The sequence below is a fragment of the Acinonyx jubatus genome, chromosome D4, assembly GCF_027475565.1.
Source record: "Acinonyx jubatus isolate Ajub_Pintada_27869175 chromosome D4, VMU_Ajub_asm_v1.0, whole genome shotgun sequence".
NCBI classification, from domain to species: Eukaryota; Metazoa; Chordata; class Mammalia; order Carnivora; family Felidae; genus Acinonyx; species Acinonyx jubatus.
The window spans coordinates 8,293,438-8,316,233 of record NC_069391.1 but is presented as its reverse complement, the minus strand read 5'-3'; the positions used below and the strand labels follow the sequence as shown (position 1 = coordinate 8,316,233).

General features: G+C 52.9%; 2 protein-coding genes and 1 long non-coding RNA gene across 12 annotated transcripts in view; 2 read left to right on the top strand and 1 right to left on the bottom strand.

Annotated features, from left to right (window-relative positions):
- The window catches only part of GARNL3 (GTPase activating Rap/RanGAP domain like 3), a 147,776-nt gene extending 142,470 nt beyond the window's left edge, over positions 1–5,306 (top strand). For all 6 annotated transcript variants that reach the window (XM_053204584.1, XM_053204582.1, XM_027035134.2 and 3 more), the window contains 4 exons: positions 557–695; positions 1,497–1,712; positions 3,228–3,354; positions 4,841–5,306. In XM_053204584.1, the coding sequence (XP_053060559.1) occupies positions 557–695; positions 1,497–1,712; positions 3,228–3,354; positions 4,841–5,018 (660 nt within the window). In that variant the 3' untranslated portion in view covers positions 5,019–5,306. The remainder of the gene's footprint in view (positions 1–556; positions 696–1,496; positions 1,713–3,227; positions 3,355–4,840) is intronic.
- Positions 5,307–8,401: 3,095 nt separating this feature from the next.
- SLC2A8 (solute carrier family 2 member 8) lies at positions 8,402–17,163 on the top strand. 4 transcript variants are annotated; one of them, XM_027035169.2, is made up of 10 exons: positions 8,402–8,559; positions 8,657–8,819; positions 9,098–9,304; positions 10,681–10,780; positions 12,184–12,383; positions 13,089–13,232; positions 13,332–13,440; positions 14,122–14,295; positions 14,694–14,839; positions 16,435–17,133. In XM_027035169.2, the coding sequence occupies exons 1-10, from the start codon at positions 8,504–8,506 to the stop codon at positions 16,570–16,572; spliced, it is 1,437 nt and encodes a 478-aa protein (XP_026890970.1). In that variant the 5' UTR covers positions 8,402–8,503; the 3' UTR covers positions 16,573–17,133. The 4 variants fall into 4 exon arrangements, with proteins under 4 accessions (XP_026890970.1, XP_026890972.1, XP_026890971.1 ...); XM_027035171.2 differs by lacking the exon at positions 14,694–14,839 and having other exon boundaries at positions 16,435–17,163; XM_027035170.2 differs by lacking the exon at positions 8,657–8,819 and having other exon boundaries at positions 8,414–8,559; positions 16,435–17,120.
- LOC128312102 (uncharacterized) lies at positions 14,834–22,531 on the bottom strand. 2 transcript variants are annotated; one of them, XR_008290931.1, is made up of 3 exons: positions 22,260–22,531; positions 15,932–16,516; positions 14,834–15,510 (listed from the first exon to the last, which is right to left on the bottom strand). It is a non-coding gene; the product is annotated as an uncharacterized LOC128312102 (long non-coding RNA). The 2 variants fall into 2 exon arrangements; XR_008290930.1 differs by having other exon boundaries at positions 14,834–16,061; positions 16,398–16,516; positions 22,260–22,514.
- Between the last annotated feature and the right edge of the window lie 265 nt (positions 22,532–22,796).

Sequence of the window (22,796 nt, the reverse complement as noted above, 5' to 3'; positions counted from 1 at the left end):
TTTGTTTTTCATGTAATGTATTTATGCTGAGTAATGGCTGTGTTTAACTTGCAAACTCCCCGTATAGGCACTCACGGGTCATTTGGAGGCTGGCCTCAGCACACCACTGCTGTTACCACCAAAGCTGGCACGTCGTGGGTGTGCGCGAGTGTTGGCCGAATCCGTGAATGAACGGCCCGTTTCCCCATCTGTACGTTGACCCGACTGAATCCAAAATCCTTTCCAGGCCTAACTCTGGGGGTGCCTGAGATTCCTGTTAGGCCAGTGTGCACTAGGTGTGTGTCTGCAGAAGAAACGTGGGAAACAGCCTCATCTCTGTTGTCATTCAACAAAAGGATAAGGGGAAATGCCGGGAAACTGAATGCTCAGGAAAGGTCTGGGGTGACGGTGCAGGACTTCGGCTCTGGAAGTCCCCTGCCCAGGCATGTCACTGCACTGCAGGCCCCGAGGACGTAGCAGCGGAGCTGAGGAACCGTTGCGGGCTCTGCCGTGACGACAGGAGGGTCGTGGGTACAGGGAGCCAGGCATCTCCATAATGCTTTCTCTTTTATTCTAGTCGGATATATACTTCACAGCAGCTGCTGCTGTGAATGAGGTCTCGTCCGGAGGCAGCTCCAAGGGGGCCAGTGCCCACAATTCTCCTCAGACACCCCCGGGCCGAGAGACTCCAGTGTTTCCTTCTTCTCTGGGGGAAGGTGAAGTCCAATGTTTACTGTCTTATTAATAGATATTTTTAATCCAATCGGATTTCTCCAGCTCATTCTCGAATACCGACATCCGATTACTGCCTAACCGAGTCGCTGTTGAACACTATAAAAAATACAACACCTCGCATTCTGAATGCTTTGGTTGCATTCTTAAGAAAGCTGGTAATAACAACCCCAAAAGTCCCATGAAAATAACCGTTTCCGTGGGGAGGAGGGTGTTGGGTGTTGAGGGCTGGAGGTCCCAACTTGCCACAGCAAAGGTGTTTTTCCTTGGGGGATGTTAACGATACGGTGGGTTTTTATAGCCTAAAGGATAGAGCCCTGAAAACTGCTGAGCACACCCAGCTTTCACTCCATCTGGCTTTGCTCGCGAATCCCAGAGGCCCTTGCCGTGGTTACCGCTTCGCTCTGAGCGCCGCGCTTTTCCCGACTGCTCACCGCATCAGTCATTACCTCTCCTGTCCCCGAGAAGCTCGGGGCTCCCCAAACAGGCAGTCAGTGCTGCTGAGTGTGCTGCAGCCGTCTGCCCTCCCGTCTGCTCTTCTCTCCTGGGCAAGCGGAGCCCGTAGCGGGTGCGTTTTAGCCCACGTACCTGGGAAAACCATGCCCTTAAAAGCCGAGGCCGTCAGGCTCCATCACTCCGTTGCCCCTAACGAGGCCTGGGAGATCAGCATGTGGCATAATTTCTTCCTTCATGCCAACTGGGTTGAGGCACCCGAAGTCACCCCTTTTGTAAACAGTGCAGACTTTTCTTAAAGTTCTCATGTTCTTTTCCAAATCATATTTCAGGTGAAACTCAGTCCAAAAATCTGTACAAGATCCCACTCAGAAACCTTGTGGGCAGAAGCATTGAACGACCTCTGAAGTCGCCTTTGGTCTCCAAGGCCGTCACCCCGCCCACGTCCATCGGCCTCGGCATCGCTGCCATCCCTGTCACTCACTCCCTGTCCCTGTCCCGTATGGAGATTAAAGAAATAGCGAGCAGGACCCGCAGGGAGCTGCTGGGTAACGATGTGCCGGTTTTGTGTTTTCACTGTTCGTAAATAGACCAGCTGGTTTCATCTTTGGATACTAATCATCCTCAAAGAGCATGAGTTTAAAAAAGAAACTTTCCCTTTAGTAAAGGATTCATAAATACATTACAGTGCAGCCTCACCAAGGAATACTGTACAGTTATCTCATGGACACGATGTGTCCGTCTGCATTTATTGGTGTGGGAGGCCACCCAAACCATGCCAAGGGCAGAAAAGGGAGTTTGCAAAACAGTATATCTAGTCTGACACCATTTTTTAAGATAGAAGTATCTGTATATGTCTGATTTTCTAGAAAGCGTCTAGAAGGATTTATAATGTGCATTTCTCAGATAACATATTTGTGTATTTGGAAGTTTAAATTGACCATGTTTTTTTCTAATTTTTTTCAATGCTTATTTTGAGAGAGAGAGAGACAGAGCATGAGTGGGGGAGGGGCAGAGAGAGAGGGAGACCCAGAATCCAAAGCAGGCTCCAGGCTCCAGGCTCCGAGCTGTCAGCACAGAGCCTGCCGCGGGGCTTAAACTCGAGAACCGTGAGATCATGACCTGAGCCAAAGTCAGATGCTTAACCGACTGAGCCACCCAGGCACCCCTAAATTTACCATGGTTTTTTTTTTTTTTACTATTTGTGGTGCAGTTCAGTTATTGCTTTTTGAAGCCCATAGACCATGGGGGCAGGTCTGTGGGGATGGCACAGACATGAGGTATTGGGTACGCCCTTCTCTTTCACTGTTACCAAGTTGAGAGACCGGACCAGAGAAGCACAAATCACCGTGAGAGTTGTGCAGAGGCTAGACTGCCATAAATACGTTTGTTCCCAATTATGAAAACAAAGTGAGAAAAATGGAAACGATGTGCTAAACCAGTAAGAACCGGTTTGAAACTTAACTGGGACCTGCACGCCCTAAAACTGCAAGGACGGTTCACCTTGGCACATCCCTGCCTTGCCGTCCTGTTTCCTGAGAGCAGGGGCGGGGTTGCAGGCCACCTGACAGGGCAGGCTTTGTGGGTCAATTTTAGAAGTGGGTGCCTTCCACTGTGCTTTTAAAGTATGCGTATTGCTATTTTAACCCACTATTCCCTACAAAAGCTTGGTCTGCCAGCCGCTGTTTTATAAACCACCGTGCTTTTCTGAAATTGAGCCTCAGAATTGTAGAATTCTAGTTTGCAGTGGTAGGATCGTACATTTTCTCTCCTTTTTTAGACCCTCCTGAGTCCCTCACTTTCCTTTCTTTCTTTGTTTTTCTCTTTCTTTCTTTCTTTCTGTACGTATATTCTTTATGATCAGGAAAAAAAAAAAAACCTTCTACCAAAAAGAAAACCAATTACTTTAAAATATATACTTTATCATAAAGCCCTTCCTGCCTCTATCCCAATAATGGACCAATATCCAACCAACAACAACAACAACAAAAAGGGCACTTTCTGTCTCCATGACAGCCCTGTGGGAATAACCCTCTGAACTGTGCTTCTCCCCTGTAATCCAGGCCTTTCTGATGAAGGTGGACCCAAGTCAGAAGGAGCGCCAAAGCCCAAATCAAAAGCCCGGAAGCAATTAGAAGAAAGCCAAGGAGGCCCCAAGCCAGGGACAGCGAGATCAACTAGCAGCGACAGGTATAGGAGGAGGCCGTCCCCAGCTGTCCCTGCTCAGGGTAGTGGCCCTTTCTGCTGACTGATGATGCCAGTAGGCAAATGGTCAGCATCCAGCTCCTCTCTGAGGACCCCCAGCTGGCCCAGGGAGGGACCCATGCAAATGAACATCCTCACAATTCAACAAATAAAAATACATTATGAGAATTTTTATTTTTATTTTATTTTTATTTTTTTTTTTTTTGCTCACCAGCTCACCAGACAGAGATTTTTTTAAACCAAAATGCTCAGTGGGAGTGACAGAAAATAGGCCCTCTCCAGTGCTTCTGGTGGGAATAGAAACAGGTACAGCCTTTCTGGATGGCAGTTCTGCATCCCATGTCAATGAACATTTGTTGAGTCCCACTAATTTGTCCCCTGAGAGCCTCTGTGTCCCTCAAGCAATCCTGTGTGCTCCTGTATAGAAAGTAAGGGGGCACATGTCCAGACTCCATTAATCCATTCAACACACATTCTTAGAGCACCTGACACTGAGCTGGGTGTTAGGGATATGAAGATCACTCTTGGGGGTCCACAGGCCCAGGGAGGGAGGAAGTCCAATAAGAACATTCTAGAAATTACAGCATTCTGGGGTCGCAAGATGATACAAATCAGGAGTGCCAGCTGCCCCACACCTGGGGCAGGGAGGGTCTCAAACACCAGGAAAGGCTGAGCCAGGTCTCATAGACACAAGAAGCATTAGCCTGGCCAAGAGGGGGCAGCACTCACAGATGCTTTAATCTAACAAACTGAGCCCCTACCTGCGTGACAAGTCCAACTTTCGTGGACCACACCTTCTGGTGTGAAATTGGGGTGGGTGGGTAGGGGTCAAGAGGGCTTCTCTGAGGAAGTAGCATCGAGCCAAGCGTTGACTGAATTAGAAGGAATGAGGGGAACAGCAGGGGCAAAGGCCCTGAGGCAGACACAACATGGCCCGCTCAGTGGCCAAAGTCTTGGCGGGGGCTTTTATAGGCTAAATGAGTACTTGTTGAATGAACAAACTCACTGAATTTGGTCAAATTGGTTTTGCAGCTATCAAGAGGGAATGGGGGTGGCTTGGGAGGAGGCAGAAGGGTCAGCAGGGCCAGATCCTGTGGTCTGTGGTCCTGTGGGTAGAAGTTTGAGCCTTATCTTCAGGCCGTGGGGAGCCCCAGGAGGGTTTTAGGCAGAGAGTGACACTATCCAGATTTGCCCTTTAGAAAGGTAAAAAGCACCTCACAAACACCGCGTATGTGTCACCACTGGCCTTTAAAACTCCCAACAGCCCATGAAGTATGGCTGGCTGACTGCAGACCCCAACCTCTGCGGGGGTGACTCCTGCATGTCCCAGCTTTCCCTGTAAGGGCGGGGGAGAGGGGAGGGAAGGGGAGAGGCAGGCTTATGAGCTCAAAGGAGCAGGAAACTGCCTGACAGAAGAGGCCCCGGTCACTAGTGCTCTCCAGGGATCCTTTATGTGACTTTTCTCTTCCAGGATCACATCCGGCTCCTTGGAAAGTCCGTCTGCTCCAGAAGCCAACCCCGAGGGGCGCTACTACTCAACGGGCTCTGAACAGGACCCTCTGGTGGACAGAGAAGGCAGCCCCGTGTGGGGCAGGAGCCCCTTCCAGCTCACAGCTTCCTCGGACGAAGACATTATCGACCTGAAGTGATGGGTCGGGATTGAGTTTGCCATCTTTAATTTTCTTCTGGAGGTTTATACTCTTTAACCAGTTCTGACAGCGTTTCTCGACAAAATGTGGCTTTTAGCCCACCCATGATCTACTGGACCAAACCTTCTGCCCACCTGGCCGGTTTGGGTCTCTCCAATGTCCGGTGCCATCTTTCTTGACCTTTGTTTCTTTCTGTTTGGGAACCATCAGTCCCCTTGTAATAAAGGTGGTAGATTTCATTGAGGTTTTAGATTGAAACTTTGAATAAATCAAAAATGTTCGTTCTTATGTACTGCAACCTTCTCTTATATTTTATATACTTAGATGGAAAAATTATTTTTTCATTATGGTTTTAATTTATGTCACATAATGTGTTTCTTTTATAAAGAAAAGCCATTGCTTCTAAAACCTATTATAAATAAGTTTTCTTTCTGCACCTTTGGCCCGTGTTGCTGTTTCGGGTCACAGTGATTGGCACCAGCTGCGTCCCCACCTATAGACTTTTGAGAAAGGCTGAATGGTTAGTTCTTAGAAGCTCCTGCTTCCTCCTTGTGTCTCACAAAGAATAACAGGGGGAGGAGCTTGTTAAGAGTCTTAAGATGATTTTGTTTGGTTTCGCTGTTGCTCTCAAATCATATAGCCAGGCAACAGTCACTCCTTGTCATCAAAATTACTCTCAGATCCCCTCCTCACGTTTCACGTGAATCAAGTGATCGTCCTCCCTCTTGTCCTTACCTGCCTTCTGTGGCCCCCCTCCTCAAAGTGAGAAGAAAATGCAGGCTTGACCAAGAGCAAATGAAACCGTGAAAGCTCAGCCTCTAACCGGGGGGAGATCAAAGGGGGAAACCTAGTTTCACTGACACTGTAAACATTTTCATCTGTATGAAGAAGGTAATTCACCTCCTCGCTTTAGTCTGACAGATCCCATTGTATTTAGCTCTCTTCTTGCCTATATCACCCACCAAAAGACACGCGAAGTCATTCTCCCATTAGAGCATCTCTGAGGGTTTTTCCGCAGGCCTTCCCTGGAAGAGCAGAGAGCTGTGTTTGACCTCACCTTGATCTGACAGATTTTACAGAAGTTTGGGTCCTATCTTCTTGTGGGCCTTGCACCCTGTCTGTCTGTTGCACCACAGTGGTCTTTGTGCAAGAAATGGCTCAACATGGTGCACTCAGCGAAGGCTGTGTGGTTTCCTTCAGCAGATGCCAAGAGGTGAGAATAATGCAGGCAGTGCTTTCTGGATATAGCCAGGTTATCTCTCGGGGTACGCGGCTGGCCCGTTCTTCATCTTTGTTTTGTTATGCCCTTTTGTACCTCGTGGTCCACTCGTGCTGTCTCTCAACCTCATGAAAAGTTTTGTGAGTTAGGTTTCACTATTATTGCTTGTCAAATGAGTAAACTGAGGCTCAGAAGGGGGCAGTGATATGAAACTGGTGAGTTCTCTGACCCCAGGGCTGTGCTCGCTCCCCCATCCACCATACAGAGTCAGGCTGAGTGCCTTGTGTCCATTGGATCTGGCTGGTGTTTTTCATGTTAAACTAATTTGTAAGCTTTCCGAGCTTGTCTATGTGTTCTTTCTGTCATCTTTTTGCGTGAAGTTTCTTGCTTCTCAGCCGGGAACAGAAAAGCCGAGGGTGATTTAGAACATTCTTCCAAAGAGATTGGCAGCGTCAGAACCGCCCCCAAATTTGCCAGGAGTCACGGATCCAAGGAGCGAATATAGAAAGGGCAAGAAAGAGGTTGAGCCTACAAATCAGATCGATGGGGCTTCGCTTATAAAAGGGGGGGTGGGCGGCTGCTCTGGCAGCAATATCTGCTTCCAAAGGCCACGAAGTGAATGCTGCACATGGGAAGGGAGACCACCGACCAGAGGGCAGGAGGAGGTTTGGAGGGGCCTGTGGCTCAGAGGGCTGTGCTAGCTGGGCTCACTGGTGTCCTGTCCACGTAAGCCTCTCTGCACACCCCACTGGCTGAGTTACAGAGTACACCGTTTGCCATGGGGTTTCAGGTATTCATCCACTCTGCAAGCACCCAGGGCCCACTCACTGGAGGAGGAGGTCATACCACTGAGGGAAGGAGGGAAGTAAACAGGTGATCGCAAAGCAGTGATAAGAGCTGAGAGAATTTATAACTTGAGCACAAGATGCTGTGGAAGCATAGAGGGCCGGGTGCCTGTCTTCAAAGATAGTACAATCGGGTGGCTGCACTGGGTCAAACAACTTTCATAGTCATACTGGCTAGCATTTGAGTGCTTCACGTGTGCTTGGTCTTTTATGTGCATTGCCTCTGCTCAAAACCTTCCCGGAAGGTGGATATTGTCATCCCCACTTACAGATGAGTTAACAGAGGCCCAGAGAGGGATTAGAAGCCAAATCTCTTACTCTCATAGCCCTGGTTCTTGCAAGAATTACACAGCACTGCACCTCAGCTGCCCCATACAGAGTGTGCATTTGCCAGGTACAAATGGCAAGATTCTTCAGAGCCCTGACATCGTACCTCCAGCAGTGACTTGGGTGCGTATGCGAAGAGGTTAGCTGTTAACATCGGCAAGAGACTGGAAGATGGCAGGTGGTAAGATGAAGATTCAAGAGTTAAGATGACCTATGAAGTGAGTGTAACTTAACCGGGAGCCTGGGGCTCACCATTTAAGCCCAGATCAGTCGCATAACCGAGGACCGTGCCCAACACAGGTCCTTAGCACCTGGAGGTCCTAGTGGTTGTTGGCTGGTAGCCGTCAGCAATCTGGGGGCCCCGAGTAGTGACCGGCACAGAGGTGGATTGCAGCGCGCAGGGCCATGCCTCTGCCCCCAGCAGCCCAGCTTCCAAAAGGAAAGAGAGAGGCCCAAGACAGTCGTTTGAAGACATTCCTCCCTGCGGTTTCAGTGGGCTGATCTGGGCCGGGTGCCTCCAACCCAGGCCCCAGGGCAGCGGTTAACGCAGAGCAGGAACTGCAGAGCAGCCCAGGCAGCCTGTTCCCCAGAGTCTGGATGGGAAGTCGGGTGCGCGACCTACCTGCTCCACCTTCGTCCTGCTGCTAGCCTCATTGGTTGAAGCTAGACTAAGAGGCGGCTCCAGGAGAAAATGTGATCCCCGCCTTCCACCTTCATTGGCCAGCTCAGCTTGAGTCAGCTTTCTGATCCCGCCTCTGGGTTCGCACCACACTCCTATTGGATGGTTATAGTCCGGGCCCAGATACAAACTCCGCCCCACCTAAGCATTGGCGAGCTAGGTCCTGGGGGCGGTTCCAGTGAGCGACACCAACCGGCTCTTTTCTCCCATTGGTCGGCTTTGATTTGGGGGGGGTGGCTCCTAGCGCAGACGCTAACCCCGCCTTGCGTTCCCTTTGGCCGTTCCCATCCCGCCCCTGAGCAGACCCTCCCCGCCCATTGGCCGGCTCTGCTGTGAGAGGCGGGTGCGTGCTGCACTCGCGGGACCCGTGACAGTTCAGGCAACAGAGCTGACCAAGCAGGCGTTGGGTGCAGACATGACGCCGGAGGACCAGGAGGAGACCCAGCCGCTCCTGGGGCCGCCCGGCGGCAGGTGAGCGGGTAGGGGGGCGACTCAGGCCCAGGGAGTGGCCTCGCCCCTTCTGCTGCGCCCAGGCCGGCGCCGCTCACCAACCGCCCTGTCCCCGCAGCGCCCCTCTCAGTCGCCGGGTCTTCCTCGCCGCCTTCGCCGCCGCCCTGGGCCCGCTCACCTTCGGCTTCGCGCTCGGCTACAGCTCCCCCGCCATCCCGAGCCTGCGGCGCACCGCGGCCCAGGCCCTGCGCCTCGACGACGCCGCCGCCTCCTGGTTCGGGGTGAGGCCTCGGGCTCACCCTCCAGCCCGCCTGGGACCCTCTTCCTCCCGTCTCACGCGCAAGGGGACCCCGCCCTTACCTTGCTTTGAGCGGGCACTGAGACCCTCCTCCGGGTGCGTCCCGGCTCTCCTGCCAGGGCTCACCCTCCCCCGCGGACCGCCAGCCTGGGACCCCCATCCCCTTTTCGCTGAGGCTGCTGCTGGGGCTGGGATTGAGGGCGAGGTTGGGCTGAGGCTCCCTGGCGTCCCCTCTTCATCCTGCGGTCGCCTCGCCCTCAGGCCATCGTGACCCTGGGAGCCGCGGCGGGGGGCGTGCTGGGCGGCTGGCTCGTGGACCGCGCCGGGCGCAAGCTAAGCCTTCTGCTCTGCACCCTGCCCTTCGTGATCGGCTTTGCAGTCATCACCGCGGCCCAGAACGTGTGGATGCTGCTCGGGGGCCGCCTCCTAACCGGCGTGGCCTGCGGTATTGCCTCGCTCGTAGCTCCGGTGAGTGTCCCCCATCCTCGCGCCTTGGGACAGAAAAGGAGCAGACCTGGGAGCGTGCTTCTCCCTGGCTGCGGCCTCCTGGGTGCCTGGCACGGTTCCCCTTACCAGCTTTATCTTCCTTACCCCCGCAACGGGCCTTGGAAGGAGCCGCCGTTATCCTTGTTTACAGATGAAGTGAGCTTCAGAAACTGAAGTCCTTTGTCCAGCCACAACTAGTCAGTGGCAAAGCTACTTATTACTCGAACCCAGGACTGTGCCACTTCACCAGGCCTCTCTCTTGCTCTACAAATAAGATGCCATCTGTGGATGGTCACAGAAGCCTGCAGATCTTAGATCTCCCACTGTCATTCAGACCATTGAATACAGCTTAGGAAAATTCTCTTCTGGTTTGTCCTGGCAGCAAAGGCTGCTGGGCTCTGCTGCTCCCCTTCACTACTCGGGAGCTAGTCCTCCGGCTGCTGTATCTCTCCTCTCCCCATCTCCTGAGCCACCACTGTCCAGGCTGACAGTGCCGGCTCTGCCACTCACTGGGGCCGAGCACCTCTCTGTGCCTCAGTTTCCTCCCCTGTAAAGTGGGGCATTGCCTCATGCACTGGTTGTGGGGACTGACCGAGACTCTGCATGTATAGCCCTGGAAGGCCTTGGACCCTGGCAGCTGAGATTGTAGGGTGACCGGGAACTGCTGCTGGCCATGGGCTTGATCAACTACCCACACGTCAACCTGGTGACATTAAAAGTAGTGGCTGTGAGTCCTCCCTGGTCATCCCTTTGCACCTGCCACTCCCTTTACCCGCATTTTCTGGGCAGCAGTGGAGTTGGATTTCATTACTGGACAAAAACACACCCATCTTAGCCGTCGGCATAAGGTAATAGAATAACCTAGAAGTGTGGGTAAGACCTTTCTGGCCCCCGAGCCCAGAGAAAGCAGTAGCAGTCACTAGTAGCAACTGAGGCAGAGTTCTGGTTCCAAGAGCACTGCTCAGAGTGTGGTCCTTGGACCGGCAGCCTGGGTGTCATCTGAAGCAAGTTGAAAGGCAGAATCTTGGGGCCCACCCTAGACCTACTGCATCAGAAGCTGTATTTATTGAGGCTAGTCATGCAATTAAATGAAAGTTTGAAAAACTCTGTGCCACCTCCCCAAAAGCACACACAGCAGCCACGTATATACCCTTAATCCCCTGTAAAATACCTGCTGCTGCTCACTTGGAGACGTGGGGAGGTACGGGGAGGGCTTCGGCGACCTGGGACCTGCAACCAGAGGCCCAGCTGGCTTGGAGCAGCCCCAACTGAGGTTCTCCTCAACTCTGAATAGCTGAGGCTCTTCAGTTTTAAGAACTCTTGGGCACCGAGTAAAGTTTTCTCTCCATTGCCACCAGGTGTATATCTCTGAAATCGCCTACCCTGCAGTGCGGGGGCTGCTCGGCTCCTGTGTGCAGCTGATGGTCGTCACAGGCATCCTCCTAGCCTACCTGGCAGGTATGATTTTCATGGTATCTCTTTTGATCCCTGCTAATGGCTGGGTGGCCATTTTGAAGCTGTAGAAACTGAAGTTCATAGAGGTCAAGGGGCTTGCCCAAGGTCACACAGCCAGTGCCCAAGGTGCCAGGGTCCCAGATCACCTGCCTGAGCACGTGGGATGTGTGGGTCTTGTGCCTAACTCCCAGGGAGAGTGGGAGAAGGCGATGTCCTCATCTTCCCAGGGCAGAAGCCCATTCCGAGGATGTGGGGAGGGCTGACTGGTTGGGTCACTGTGCAGTAACAAATTAAGAATTTAAGGGGGTGGGGGGACACCCCAAAAACTCCAGCCCAGGAGTTTGGAGGGCCCAAGCCTGTCTCTCAAATACTAGTACTAGATTTGCAGCGTGAAGGAGGAGGGTCCCAGGGAACCCGAGGGTCAGAGCTGGGGTCAACATGAGGAAGCTTCTGGAGGCAGACATGCTTTCGCTAGAACTGTGGTAGAAAGAGGCTTCACACCTGATGGTTCCACATTAGGGGGCACGTTCTGGCTCTGTCACACTGCCCCAGGGAGCCTCGCTTCCCCTGTCTTTAAGTGGAGATAACCCTACCTAGCCCAAGGCTGTTGAGGGACTAAATTAAGCGACACATGAAAAGCAGCAGGCCCCATGAGAACTGTCAAGGGATGGCCTTATACCCAGCGAGGAATGGGGGCTTCAGGAACCTGACTGGCAGTGGCAGGGCCCAGAGCCTGTGCCCTCTGGTTCTTCAGAGTGGACGACATGCTGGTGTGTGGTCATTCATTTTTACCCACTTAGCATCCAGACTCTAATTCAGAGTCCTACCAGCAGTCTGGCTGCTTTTGGGGACCCGCAATGTGCCAAAGGCCGTGCCAAATACAGACATTGACATTTGGGACAGACACATGGGTGTCAATATGCCTACAGAATTACCTCATCATAACCTGCACTTTGATCAATTTCTGTGAATATTGATCCACTGGTGTTCAGGAAAAAAGTCTCTCCCACTCTGTCCCCCTTCCTCTCTAGAGGAGCCCACTTGCCTGCTTCTTGTGGCCTTCCAGAATCTGTGCATACATGACGACTATGCATATTTATTCTCCCACCCCTCCCTTTTAGACAAAACAAGTGCCTCATTCATTTTTGATTGCCACGTAAATATCCACTGAGCAGATGTAGCATAATGCACCCACCAGCTTGTTTACGCAATGTTTCTCAACAGATGGTAACAACAGTATTAGTAACAAACGCAAGCAAGGGTAGTAGCCACACAGAGGTCGTGAGGCCCCCACCCTTTAAGCTGAGTCCCGGGGGTTGGTGAGAGGGCAGGCGCTCCCTGATAAGGTGCAGGTTGGCCCACTCCGCACTGACATCTGAAACCACCACCCCCCTGCCCCCCACCAGGCTGGGTCCTGGAGTGGCGCTGGCTGGCTGTGCTGGGTTGTGTGCCCGCCTCCTTCATGCTGCTGCTCATGTGCTACATGCCCGAGACCCCACGCTTCTTGCTGACCCAGCACAAGCGCCAGGAAGCCATGGCCGCTATGCAGTTCCTGTGGGGCTCTGAGCAGACCTGGGAGGAGCCCCCTGTCGGGGCCGAGCATCAGGTGAGGGGCTGGGATCCAGAGCCAGGGTGGGGAGGAAACAGTGAGGTATGGCCCCTTTGCAGCCAGGGGAGGCTAGCACAGCCTGTCCCCAAGGCTGTGCAGACACACACGGGGAGGAGAGGCACAAGTGGTGGCATTGTCCTATGTGTGAGCAAGCAAAGGCCTGCTGGAGCCCCACTACTTGGCTGGGCCTTAGCCTTGATCTTACTGTCCCAGGAAGAGAAAGGCCCAGTGTGTCAGAAGGAAACGCAGGCGCAACCTTGAGGAACTGGATTTTTAAATGGGATACTGGAGGGCAGCGGAGAAGACAGAGTCTCTGCCACTTACCTGCTGTCTGACCTTCCCATCCTTAAGCCTTCCTTTCTTCATCTGTAAGATGGGAGTCCTAGCATGTGCCTGGTGGTGCCAGGAGAGGCACTCGGCACAGGCCCAGGCCTGAGGCTGGTAGGATTCTGGAGCCCCTGGCTATGTGCCCATGTAATCTCTTTGTAGTTCCCCCAGCAAATCAGGAAAGGGCATGGGGAGGTGAGGACCTTACAAATGGAGAGGCTAAAGTGATGCGGAGACCTGTCTTGGACCCGCGGCCCAGGTGATAAGAAGCTGAGCCTCACTCCCTCCACCAGGCTTTAGGACAGGGGCTCAAAGCCAGCAGGCCCCTCGGGAGGGGGTAGGGAGACGCACTGACACCGGCCTCTGTCTGAGCAGGGCTTCCGCCTGGCCCAGCTGAGGCTTCCTAGCATCTACAAGCCCTTCATCATCGGTGTTTCACTCATGGCCTTCCAGCAGCTGTCAGGGATCAATGCTGTCATGTTCTATGCAGAGACCATCTTTGAGGAGGCCAAGTTCAAGGTAAAGAGGCCTCCACCCTGGCCTGCCTCATCCAGATGCTGTGTGGATGGGGCCTAGTCCTGGGGTCTTTGCCTGACCCGCCTCGGCCCATCTCCCCAGGAGAGCAGCCTAGCCTCGGTCATCGTGGGCATCATCCAGGTGCTGTTCACGGCCATGGCGGCCCTCATCATGGACAAAGCTGGGCGGAGGCTGCTCCTGACCTTGTCAGGTGAGGCCCGAGGGCAAGGGCTCGGCCCTTTGAAAATGGGGTGGCGCAGGCCAGGGTCCCCACCACAGACTGGAGGGTCTTTGCCAAGGCCACCACGCTGAGACAGGAAAAGGCCAGCCAAGCACCCCTGAGAACAAGGCCGAGATCCATGGGAGCCCTTACTGAGTGCTTGCTCCAGACCAGGCCTGCACTAACAGACCCTTGCAGTGAGCCTCCAAGCAGGCGCCATCGGGGCCCCAGTTTACAATGAGGAAACTGAGGACCCAGCAGGAGAAGTGACTCAGAAGCTGGAGGTCTTTTGGGGCAAGTGACTTCACCCCTCTGAACCTCAGTTTTCCCTGTATGAAATGGGGGCGATGGGCCATTGTGAGGATCCAGAGATGATCTGCACGGGGGTGAAACCCATGCTGCTGTCACAGTTACCACTCCTGCTCCTCGGTCCAGGAAGGCACTGCCACCAGGAGCTTCTTGGAGTTGGCTCCGGTTCGAGGTCCAAGCTGGGGCCGGCCCGGGCTGGGTGCTGCCGATCTGGGCTCCTGGGTCCCGCTCACCACCCTCTCAGAGAAACCCAGGCCGCATCACTGTGGCCACACTGCACTGAGACTCCAACCTGAGTGCCCCGTGCCCGGACCGCAGTCCGCTTCTCCCAGAGCCCTGCGCACTGCCCCCTTCCGCCTGCAGGTGTGATCATGGTGTTCAGCACCAGTGCCTTCGGCGCCTACTTCAAGCTGACCCAGGGCGGCCCCAGCAACTCCTCACACGTGGACCTCTCGACACCCATCTCCATGGAGCCCACCAGTGCCAGCGTGGGGTTGGCCTGGTTGGCAGTGGGCAGCATGTGCCTCTTCATCGCTGGTGAGAGGGGGCCCACGGGGAGGTTGGGCGGGGAGCCTGTGGGGCCATTCCATCACTGCCGGGTTCCTGCGGCTCCCAGCCAGTCCAGGCCTCCCCATCCCACAGGTCCCCCACCCCTGCGTTTATGGCTCTGACCAAGGCCCCGGGCACTGAGCTAAACCCTTCTCTGCCCCTTTCACTTACTCCCCAAACAGCCCTCCAAGCGGGCCCCGGCATGACCCCATTCTACAGAGAAAAGCCTGGTACTAAGAAGTAGAGGGACTGACCTGAGACATCGCTACAGGAAGGCACAGAGCTGGGGGGCCCTGGCTGGAAACTGCGAGGCTTTGGCCCAGGGGGTCTGTGGCCAGCCAAGGGGTTGGCCCTATGGGCTTCTGATGCCTGTCTTGCTCCCACAGGCTTCGCCGTGGGCTGGGGGCCCATCCCCTGGCTCCTCATGTCTGAGATCTTTCCTCTGCACGTCAAGGGCCTGGCCACAGGTGTGTGCGTCCTCACTAACTGGTTCATGGCCTTCCTGGTGACGAAAGAGTTCAGCAGCATCATGGTAAGTGCAGGCCCTGAGGGTCTCCTCCTCACGCAGTCAGTGGGGAGCGCTTTTTAGAATTACTCTTACTGCAGAAGACTCAGGGCCAGTGGCTGAGGCCCCACCATCCTGGGACACCGGCCATCTTGGTCAGGGACGAAGGGAAGACAGATGGGCCAGGAAAGGTGCAGAACACAGGCTGTGACCACTCAGGAGCCTTCAGGCCATTCCGGCAGAAGGAAAGCAGGATACAGTTCCACCATTGGACAGTGGGGACATGGGCCAGGATCTAGGGCTGTGCGGGAAGAACTCTGGCTTTGGAGTTGACAAGCCTGGGCTCTAACCCCACCTCGGCCACTTCCCACTGTGTGACCTGGGGTGTGCTGCTCACCTTCTCTAAACCAGCTTCCTTGGCTGAAGATGGAGGAGGGTGACAGCACCTTCCCCTCAGGGTTGTGGGAGCGTCAGTTCATTTTAAAACTTTGCTACTTTTGCACAGATGGACTGACACAGCCCTGGACCCTGCCACGGGGCTCCCCAGCTGATAGGGGAGGATGGTTCTGGAGCAGATAGGCCACCTGTCCAGGCATTCATTCCCGTCCGCCTCCCCTCCCCCAGGTCTCCTGGTACGTACCATGTCCAGGCCTGTTGGAGGAGCCAGAGACAGCAATGAATGCAGTGGACAGGGTGCCCTGTGGATGGATTGGGGTGGACGGGGTGGATGAGGTTGGGCTGGCAGCGGACAGCAGGAGAACAAACCACTGGGAGGCTGGAGGGGGTGGGGAGGTGGGGGTGGGCAGGCCAGGAGAGGCATGGATGCCTGGGGTTGGCCTGGAGTCTCTGCAGGGCCTGGGTCTCAGGCGGGCTGCGCTGGGGAACACATCGGGAAGACCGGAGCAAAGTCTTAGCGGTGGAAATTACTCACTGGGAGCTGTGCGGAGGGACCAGCAACAAAGGAGGGGGGGCGGCGGTAAAGGACCTAACAGTGACCCAGGAGTGTACAGTGTCCCAGAGTTTGGGGGGGGGGGGAGGAGGGGGGGGTCAGGGGAGCGCTGGGTCACTGGGTCCCAGAGGGAAAGGAGCTGACAAGGGAGGGGCCTCTGGTCCTGGCACCTGGGAGGTCATCAGGTCTGTCCTGGGAGGGTGACCAGGCTCTGAGTGACGGGAAGTGCTCTCTCTTCCTTCCATGCCACTGGGTCCTGAGTGTCCTCCGTGCTCACACTGCCCCAGTGCAGCCTGCTCCCTGTGGCACCAAGAAGAGACTCCTCTGGAGGGCAGGGAACTCAGGGGGCAGGGCCAAAGCACAGTGTAGAGAGCAGGTCTGGGGGCCCTGGAGGCAGACACCAGGGGTGGGAGCCCAGCTGTCACTTGACAGTGGGGGTCTGACCTTGGGGGAGGCACTTCATGACAGTTTTGCCAGCTTCCCCAGCCACCCAACGTCCACACCTTGTATGGTGCTCGTTGCAGGTTTCTGGAGTGCAGGGCCAGACCCTCCTCCACACCCCTGAGCCTGGGTGAGGGGGGGGGGGTGGGCGGAGGGGGCCAGGGCCTCAGCTCAGGGTCCATGAGGGCTCCTGACCTGTTGTGTCTACATGAGGCCCTTCCTCTCTTTCCAGGAGGTTCTCAGGCCTTACGGCGCCTTCTGGCTCGCCTCCGCCTTCTGCATCTTCAGTGTCCTTTTCACTCTGTCCTGTGTCCCTGAAACCAAAGGAAAGACTTTGGAGCAAATCACAGCCCATTTTGAGGGGCGATGACAACCCCTTCTCATGAGTGGCTGCCACTCCTAGCAGGGCCGGCTTTGGGCTTCAGAGGAGACGGAATCACCTGTGACTCCAAGCTGGGCCTCAGCCAGAGCCTGGAGCCCCTGCCTGTCCCCAGGGAGGTAGAATGCAGGACCACAGCCCCTTGGAGCCTTGTCCTCCGGGGTCCGTCCTTCCTACCCAGCTCTCTATGGCCCAGCGAACCATGGGTAAGAGGTTCCCGGCCCCGGGGTCCAATTCCCACCACCACTCTGCGACTCAGGAGGAGGGAACTCCTTGGAGGGGCTTTGCTGCCCCGTGGTCCATCATCCACAGGCCATCTCCACCTTGCCACAAAAGCAACAGCAGAGGAGGGGGACTCTCGGCTCCTCATTTTCTGGAGGAGATGCTTTTGGGTGGTGACCCCCTCTCACGTGGCTGCATTATCAGGAAGGAACTTTGTTTGCCAAATAAAGATTTGACTCAGAAAATCAGGCCGTGGCCTCTTTGTGTGAAATGCAGTTTGAGAAGGACATTTACCCATCCCTTCCGTACACCAGGCCTCCCATGAACTGGGCCTCGCCACAAATATCTGTTGATTTACTTCTTGTGGTCAGCTGGGCTCACCCTTGGCACTTGGACATCATTTCTGGCTCCTTCATCCTTGGGCTCAGTCCCCTGGATCATTAGTTATCAAATCTTATTAACAACAACAACAACACATCTCTCCTTCTGGTGACTTTAATGGACCCACAAGTCTTTTACAAATTACTTTTATTATCCATTATAAAAGTAATACATGTTTATTGTAGGAAAATTGGAAAACACAGATTTATTTAGCATAATGATTTTTATAGCAGTTAACCATCTGCTAGGCATTGCCCTCAGCACTTTACAAATATTAACTCATTTCTTTGGATAAGTGATACAATAATTATGCATAACTGCACCTTTCCAGAGGTAACTTCTTTTAAAAATTTGGTTCTATCCTGGGGCACCTGGGTGGCAAAGACGGTTAAGCCTCCAACTCTCCATTTTGGCTCGGGTCATGATCTTGCAGTTTGTGAGTTCGAGCCCCGCATCAGATTCTCTGCTGTCAGCACAGTAGAGCTGGTGACTCAGTCAGTTGAGTGTCTGACTCTTGGTTTCAGCTCAAGTCATGATCCCAGAGTCATGAAATCCCTGCTTGGGATTCTCTCTCTCTCCTCCTCTCCCCTGCTTGTGCGTTTTCTCTCTCTCTCTCTCTCTCTCTCTCTCTCTCTCTCTCTCTCTCCTCTCTGTCTCAAAAGGAAAAAAATTAAAAAAAAAAAAAAAGAATTTGATACTATCCTGAAACAACTCCTCCCTACATCTATCCTTTCTAGCATCACTACACACAGGTAGGACACCACACTTCCCATTCCGTGATCTGCTTTACTCACCTCCTGGGTTGTACAGCCCCCACATGTGCCCACCTTGACATCTTCTATTAAGCCTTGTAACGAGACTGGGGAGTAGGAGAATGGAAGTGCAGTGGGGTCCAGGGCTGAGCAGTAAGGAGTTTTCTGGAAGATTCTGCAATGGCTGCTCTGATTTCAGTAAAATGTGCTAAGTAATACACAGGAACTTTCAGCCTTAGCAAAATCCAAGTTCCTTGGGGACTTCCAGAAACAAGGTCACATCCATGCACAGTAACTGCATATATACATTCTCATTCTTCGTGCCTGCACAGCAGCCCACCGGGTTGAGAGCCACATTCTGTGGTCCGGCAGGGTATTCCACAAATGTCCCTTTAGGCCAGTTGTTGAATAGAGCGCTTCAGGTCTAATACATCTTTTCTTTCTGTCCATTTGTTCTATCATTTATTGAGAGAGAAGTGTGGAAATCGCCGCCTGTAAATGTGGATTTCTTTCCCCTTGCAGTTCTCTTGGGTTTTGCTTCATGCGCCTTAGAGATCATCACTGGGTGCACGCCCATCTGGGATTGCTACCTTCTGATTGTTTTGTCCTTCAGTATGAAATGACCTTCTTTATCCCCGGTAACATTCCTCGTTCTGAGGTCTACTTTGTCTGATAGCAGTATGACCAATCCAGCCTCTTTTGATTGGTGCTTTGACAATCATTTCCAATTATATCTTATTATATATTCCTTTTTTGTAGTATCCTACACTTTTCTTTGTGATGGAAATACCTTTGGCGGTTTCCCTGAGGATACGTTATTTTTGCTTTTTGTTTTTCATGATTATTAACATTATTTTGAGAGAAAGACAGTGCATGCATGCACAAGTTGGGGAGCGGCAGAGAAAGAGGGAGAGACAATCCCAAGCAGGCTCCCTGCCCAGCACAGAGCCCGACACAGGGCTTGATCCTCATGACCTGAGCTGAAATCAAGAGTCACTCAGTCAACTGAGCCACCCAGGTGCCCCCATATTTTCACTCTTAAAAACAGACTTTATTAAGGCATTATTTAGATACCATAAAATTCAACAATTGTAGGTATAAAAATATGACTTAGGAGGAATGTATACAGCTGTGTACCCACCACCACAATCAAGATACAAGACATTTTCATCAGCTCAAAATGTTCCCTTGTGTCCCTCATGTCAGTCTCCTCCCTCTAGTTTTTCTTTTTCTAGAATTTTTCAAAAATGTTTATTTTGAGGGAGGGAGAGCGAGAGCGAGCACATGCACGTACATTTGGGGGAAGGGCAGTGAGAGAGGGAGAGAGAGAATCCCAAGCAGGCTTGCAGGGCACCAGCCCATGGACCATGAGACCATGACCTGAGCCGCAATCAAGAGCTGGACACTTAACCAACGGAGCCACCCAGGCGCCCCTCCTTTTCTAGATTTACAAAAACCCTGTTGTTTGTAGTATTTTGCGCCTGGCTTCTCTGAGCAGAGCACTTTTAAGATTCATCCATGCTGCATGCAGCAGCAGTCTTTTTATTGCTGCGTAGTGTCCCATCGTACATTTGGACTAGTTCCAATTTGGGGCTATCATGAAGAAAGCTTCTGTGAGCACTTGCACACAAGTCCCTGCATGGAGGAGAACTATCGGGTCATATGTAAGTTGGTTTCACGATCGTAAGAAGCTGCCGAACTGTTTTCCAAAGTGGTGGTACCATTTTTGCGTTCCCATCAGCAGCGTCCAAGAGTTCCGGCTGCTCCACATCCTCAACAACGCTCGGTATTCACTATTACGAGTAAAACTATTTGTACGTTTTTAACTTTTTGAAAATTGTCTTCTAGTCTCTGATTTCCTCCGGAAAGCCTTCTCTTTTATGCCGCTGTTTTATCTCAAGTATCTGGTGAGCTTTGGTTGTCCATATTGAGGAATGAAGTGCTAGGGGGTTTCAGTTGCAGTGGCTGGGATGTGTCCCCCACCCTGCACCTGTTCTCAGTTCTGTTATGGCTTTTGACATTTTATACATCTTCACTGTCACTTCAGTGGGAACTCGAGGAAGAAAAAGGGGAAATGCGTTCAGTTCAGTCCACCAGCTTGAAATGAAAGCTTTTTTTCTTTTAGCGATGATGCAGTGTTTGCCATTGGAGTCACGGTGTGTGGCAAAGAGTGGGTGCTTAAGTATTTGTGAAATTCAACAAATTAAGAGGATTTGTTGTATAAATATGTCAGAACTTAAATCAACCTCATATTGCTCCACATTCAGATTGTTTCCAGTTTTCTGCTTATTGATAACTCTGCTATTACATATAGAGTTAGAGGGAGATGAGAAACAGAGTTGGCAGAGGAGAGAAGGAGATAAAAAAGATGACAATGATAGAGATGAAGACAGAAAATGGAGATGGAGGTGACGTGGAAGAGATGCAAATGATGGTGATAATGGAAGTTAAACTGTGGGCAAGGAAAATGGCATTGTGGCTTCAACTCTATCTTGGTCTCTTTCCTCCATAACCCAGGGTCCAGGAGCCAGTGCAGCATGGTGGGTAAGAGGCAGTGGGCTTAGTTCAAATTCTGGCTCAATTACTCACTGCCTGTGTGACCTGGACAAGTCATTTAACCTAAGCCTCCGCTTATTCATGTGTAAAATGGGCCTACAGATGCTGTCTTCCTCATGGAGTGGTTGTGAAGATGAAAGGAGAGAAGTTTGTAAAGCACCTTGGACCAAGGATGGCACAGAATAAGTACTCAATGGATGTTAGCTGCTGCTGATGGTGAGGCTGTGCAGGCGTGGACGGGAGGCTGTGGTGAAGCAACGCCGGGAGCTGCATGCAAGGGGTGATGCTCAAGGGGTGCCTCAAACGGACATGTGAAATCTTTACACTTTTTTTTATATATTCTATTTCCTACGCTGATTCCTCAGCAACCCCTACCCATACCATCTCTGACTGCTTCCAACATCCACTTACAGGTACCAATGACTGTGGACACACACGCTCTTCAGAGCTTCCCTTAAGACTTCCTTGGGGCCTTCTCATCAGAGCACAAGACGCTTCCGGGACCAGAGCCAGCGCCAGTCTTAAATCTGCCCCAGAAGCCCAGCCCAGCACCATCAGGCACAGGACCACGGAGGGCAGGAAGGGACATCCCTAAAGGACAGGTGTAGCAGCAGAAACTGTGCTTTACCCCTCCCGAGGTAGAAATCTGCACAACCCCCCACACCCACCCCATGACAAATCCCCCTGCCCCCAGAACAACTTCTAGGAGAATCCTCGCTTCTGCATTCTTGAGGCAAGGGATGCCCTGACGCCACCCAGTGGCCATAGACGGGATTGCATCAGTTGAAGAGTGAAGCACTCTGCTTCCCCCCAGTGGCCCTGGATGGGATCCCAAGACTAAGGCAGGAAGACCACTACCGCCCATTGGCCATTATGGGGTTAGCACCTGCTGGGCCTGGGGGCAATAGGCAGAACAGCACCAAGTGGAAGGGGTCAGGAGCCAAGTGGAAGCTGGAAAAGACAAGGAAAGACATTCTCCCCTAGACCTTCCGGAAGAAACATAGCCCTGCCCACATCTTGGTTTTAGCCCAGGGAGATCCATCTTAGATTTCTGGCCTCCACTGGTTGGGAGCCCAAACTTGCGGCACCCCAAGATAGACAAAAGCTTATCTCGGAGATTTGTGGGTGTGGCTTGCCCAATAAGATTCATAGAAGACCCACAAACTTAATTCTTTTGCAAAAACGCTACCAGCTGTGGCTGAAAGGGGCAGACAGTACAAAATGAAAACAGGCCCGAGAACCCCCAAACTCATTTCTGCTTCCCAGGTAACACATTCCCATCTTCTTAACGTCAAAGTGCCTCCAAACGGAACGAACAGAAAATTGCCTGAGGAACTCCTCAGGCAAGAGGAGAAAACGTCATCAGTGCTCTGAGAAAGTTCATGGAAATATCCTCTGGCATAGCGCGAAAGCCTCCAAAGGATAGAATATTTAGGAATCTCCTCCGCAATAGTGCTAATGGAACTCTATTAACATTATTCAGGGATTCTGCCCCTGAAATTACTGAAAAAGTAATTTTTTTTATACTCTTGATATGAGGATAGATTTTTATACTCTTGAGAGTTCCAGGGCACCAACCTGTGGCTGCCCTGTTCACACCGAGGGGCCCTCCTTTCCTTTACTCTTCCCAGACTTTCGGTACTGCTCAAGAGGACCATAAAGGTGGCTGGGATTAGGCCCTGAGCTGAATGAAGGCCGCGCTACCAGAAGCCCCCAGGACTCAGTATTCCAAGAACGCCGAACCACGGAGAAAAAACGACCACAAACCAAGCGTCCAGCGCCTGCGCTAGAACCACCGCTCCCAGGATCCTTCGCGGCCAAGTCGCTTCCCATTTCAGGTCCCAGCCATGGAATTCCGGTGAACCTGAAAGGAACGTGGACCAAGCATGATGGAAGAGAGATTCCGGGAGCAGGAACAGGCGGAGCCTCTCTGGGAAATATGGTTCACAAGGGTGTGCGGGTCACAAACCGGGCACCGAGAGCGAAAGATGTTTCGGTGAGGAGCTGGGCCCGGAGACTTCTGGGAAGTGGAGTCCGTTGGGGCAGGGAGGTCTGTTCGCATGGCCGGAAGTGACGCTATTCGAACGCGTCCTCTTAGGCGCGCGAGCTGGGCCTGGCGCTTGGCAATCCCTGCGGCTAGGGTTTCTGAGTTCACACAGGTTCCCGGTAGCGTTCTCGGGTAGCCGGCGGCGGCTTTTTTCACGCAGCATTCTGCTTGAGACCGAGTCGGTGGTTGCGCCACGGGCTCCCCATTCGCGAGGCCTGGCTGCCGCTGGGGAGACAGATCCGACTGGACAGGCCTGA

Coding starts and splice junctions, on each gene's coding strand:
- SLC2A8 (XM_027035169.2), top strand. CDS start 8,504: ATGACGCCGGAGGACCAGGAGGAGACCCAGCCGCTCCTGGGGCCGCCC. Junction 12,384..13,088: donor CTGTCGGGGCCGAGCATCAG/GTGAGGGGCTGG, acceptor CTGTCTGAGCAG/GGCTTCCGCCTGGCCCAGCT. Junction 14,296..14,693: donor CATGTGCCTCTTCATCGCTG/GTGAGAGGGGGC, acceptor TTGCTCCCACAG/GCTTCGCCGTGGGCTGGGGG.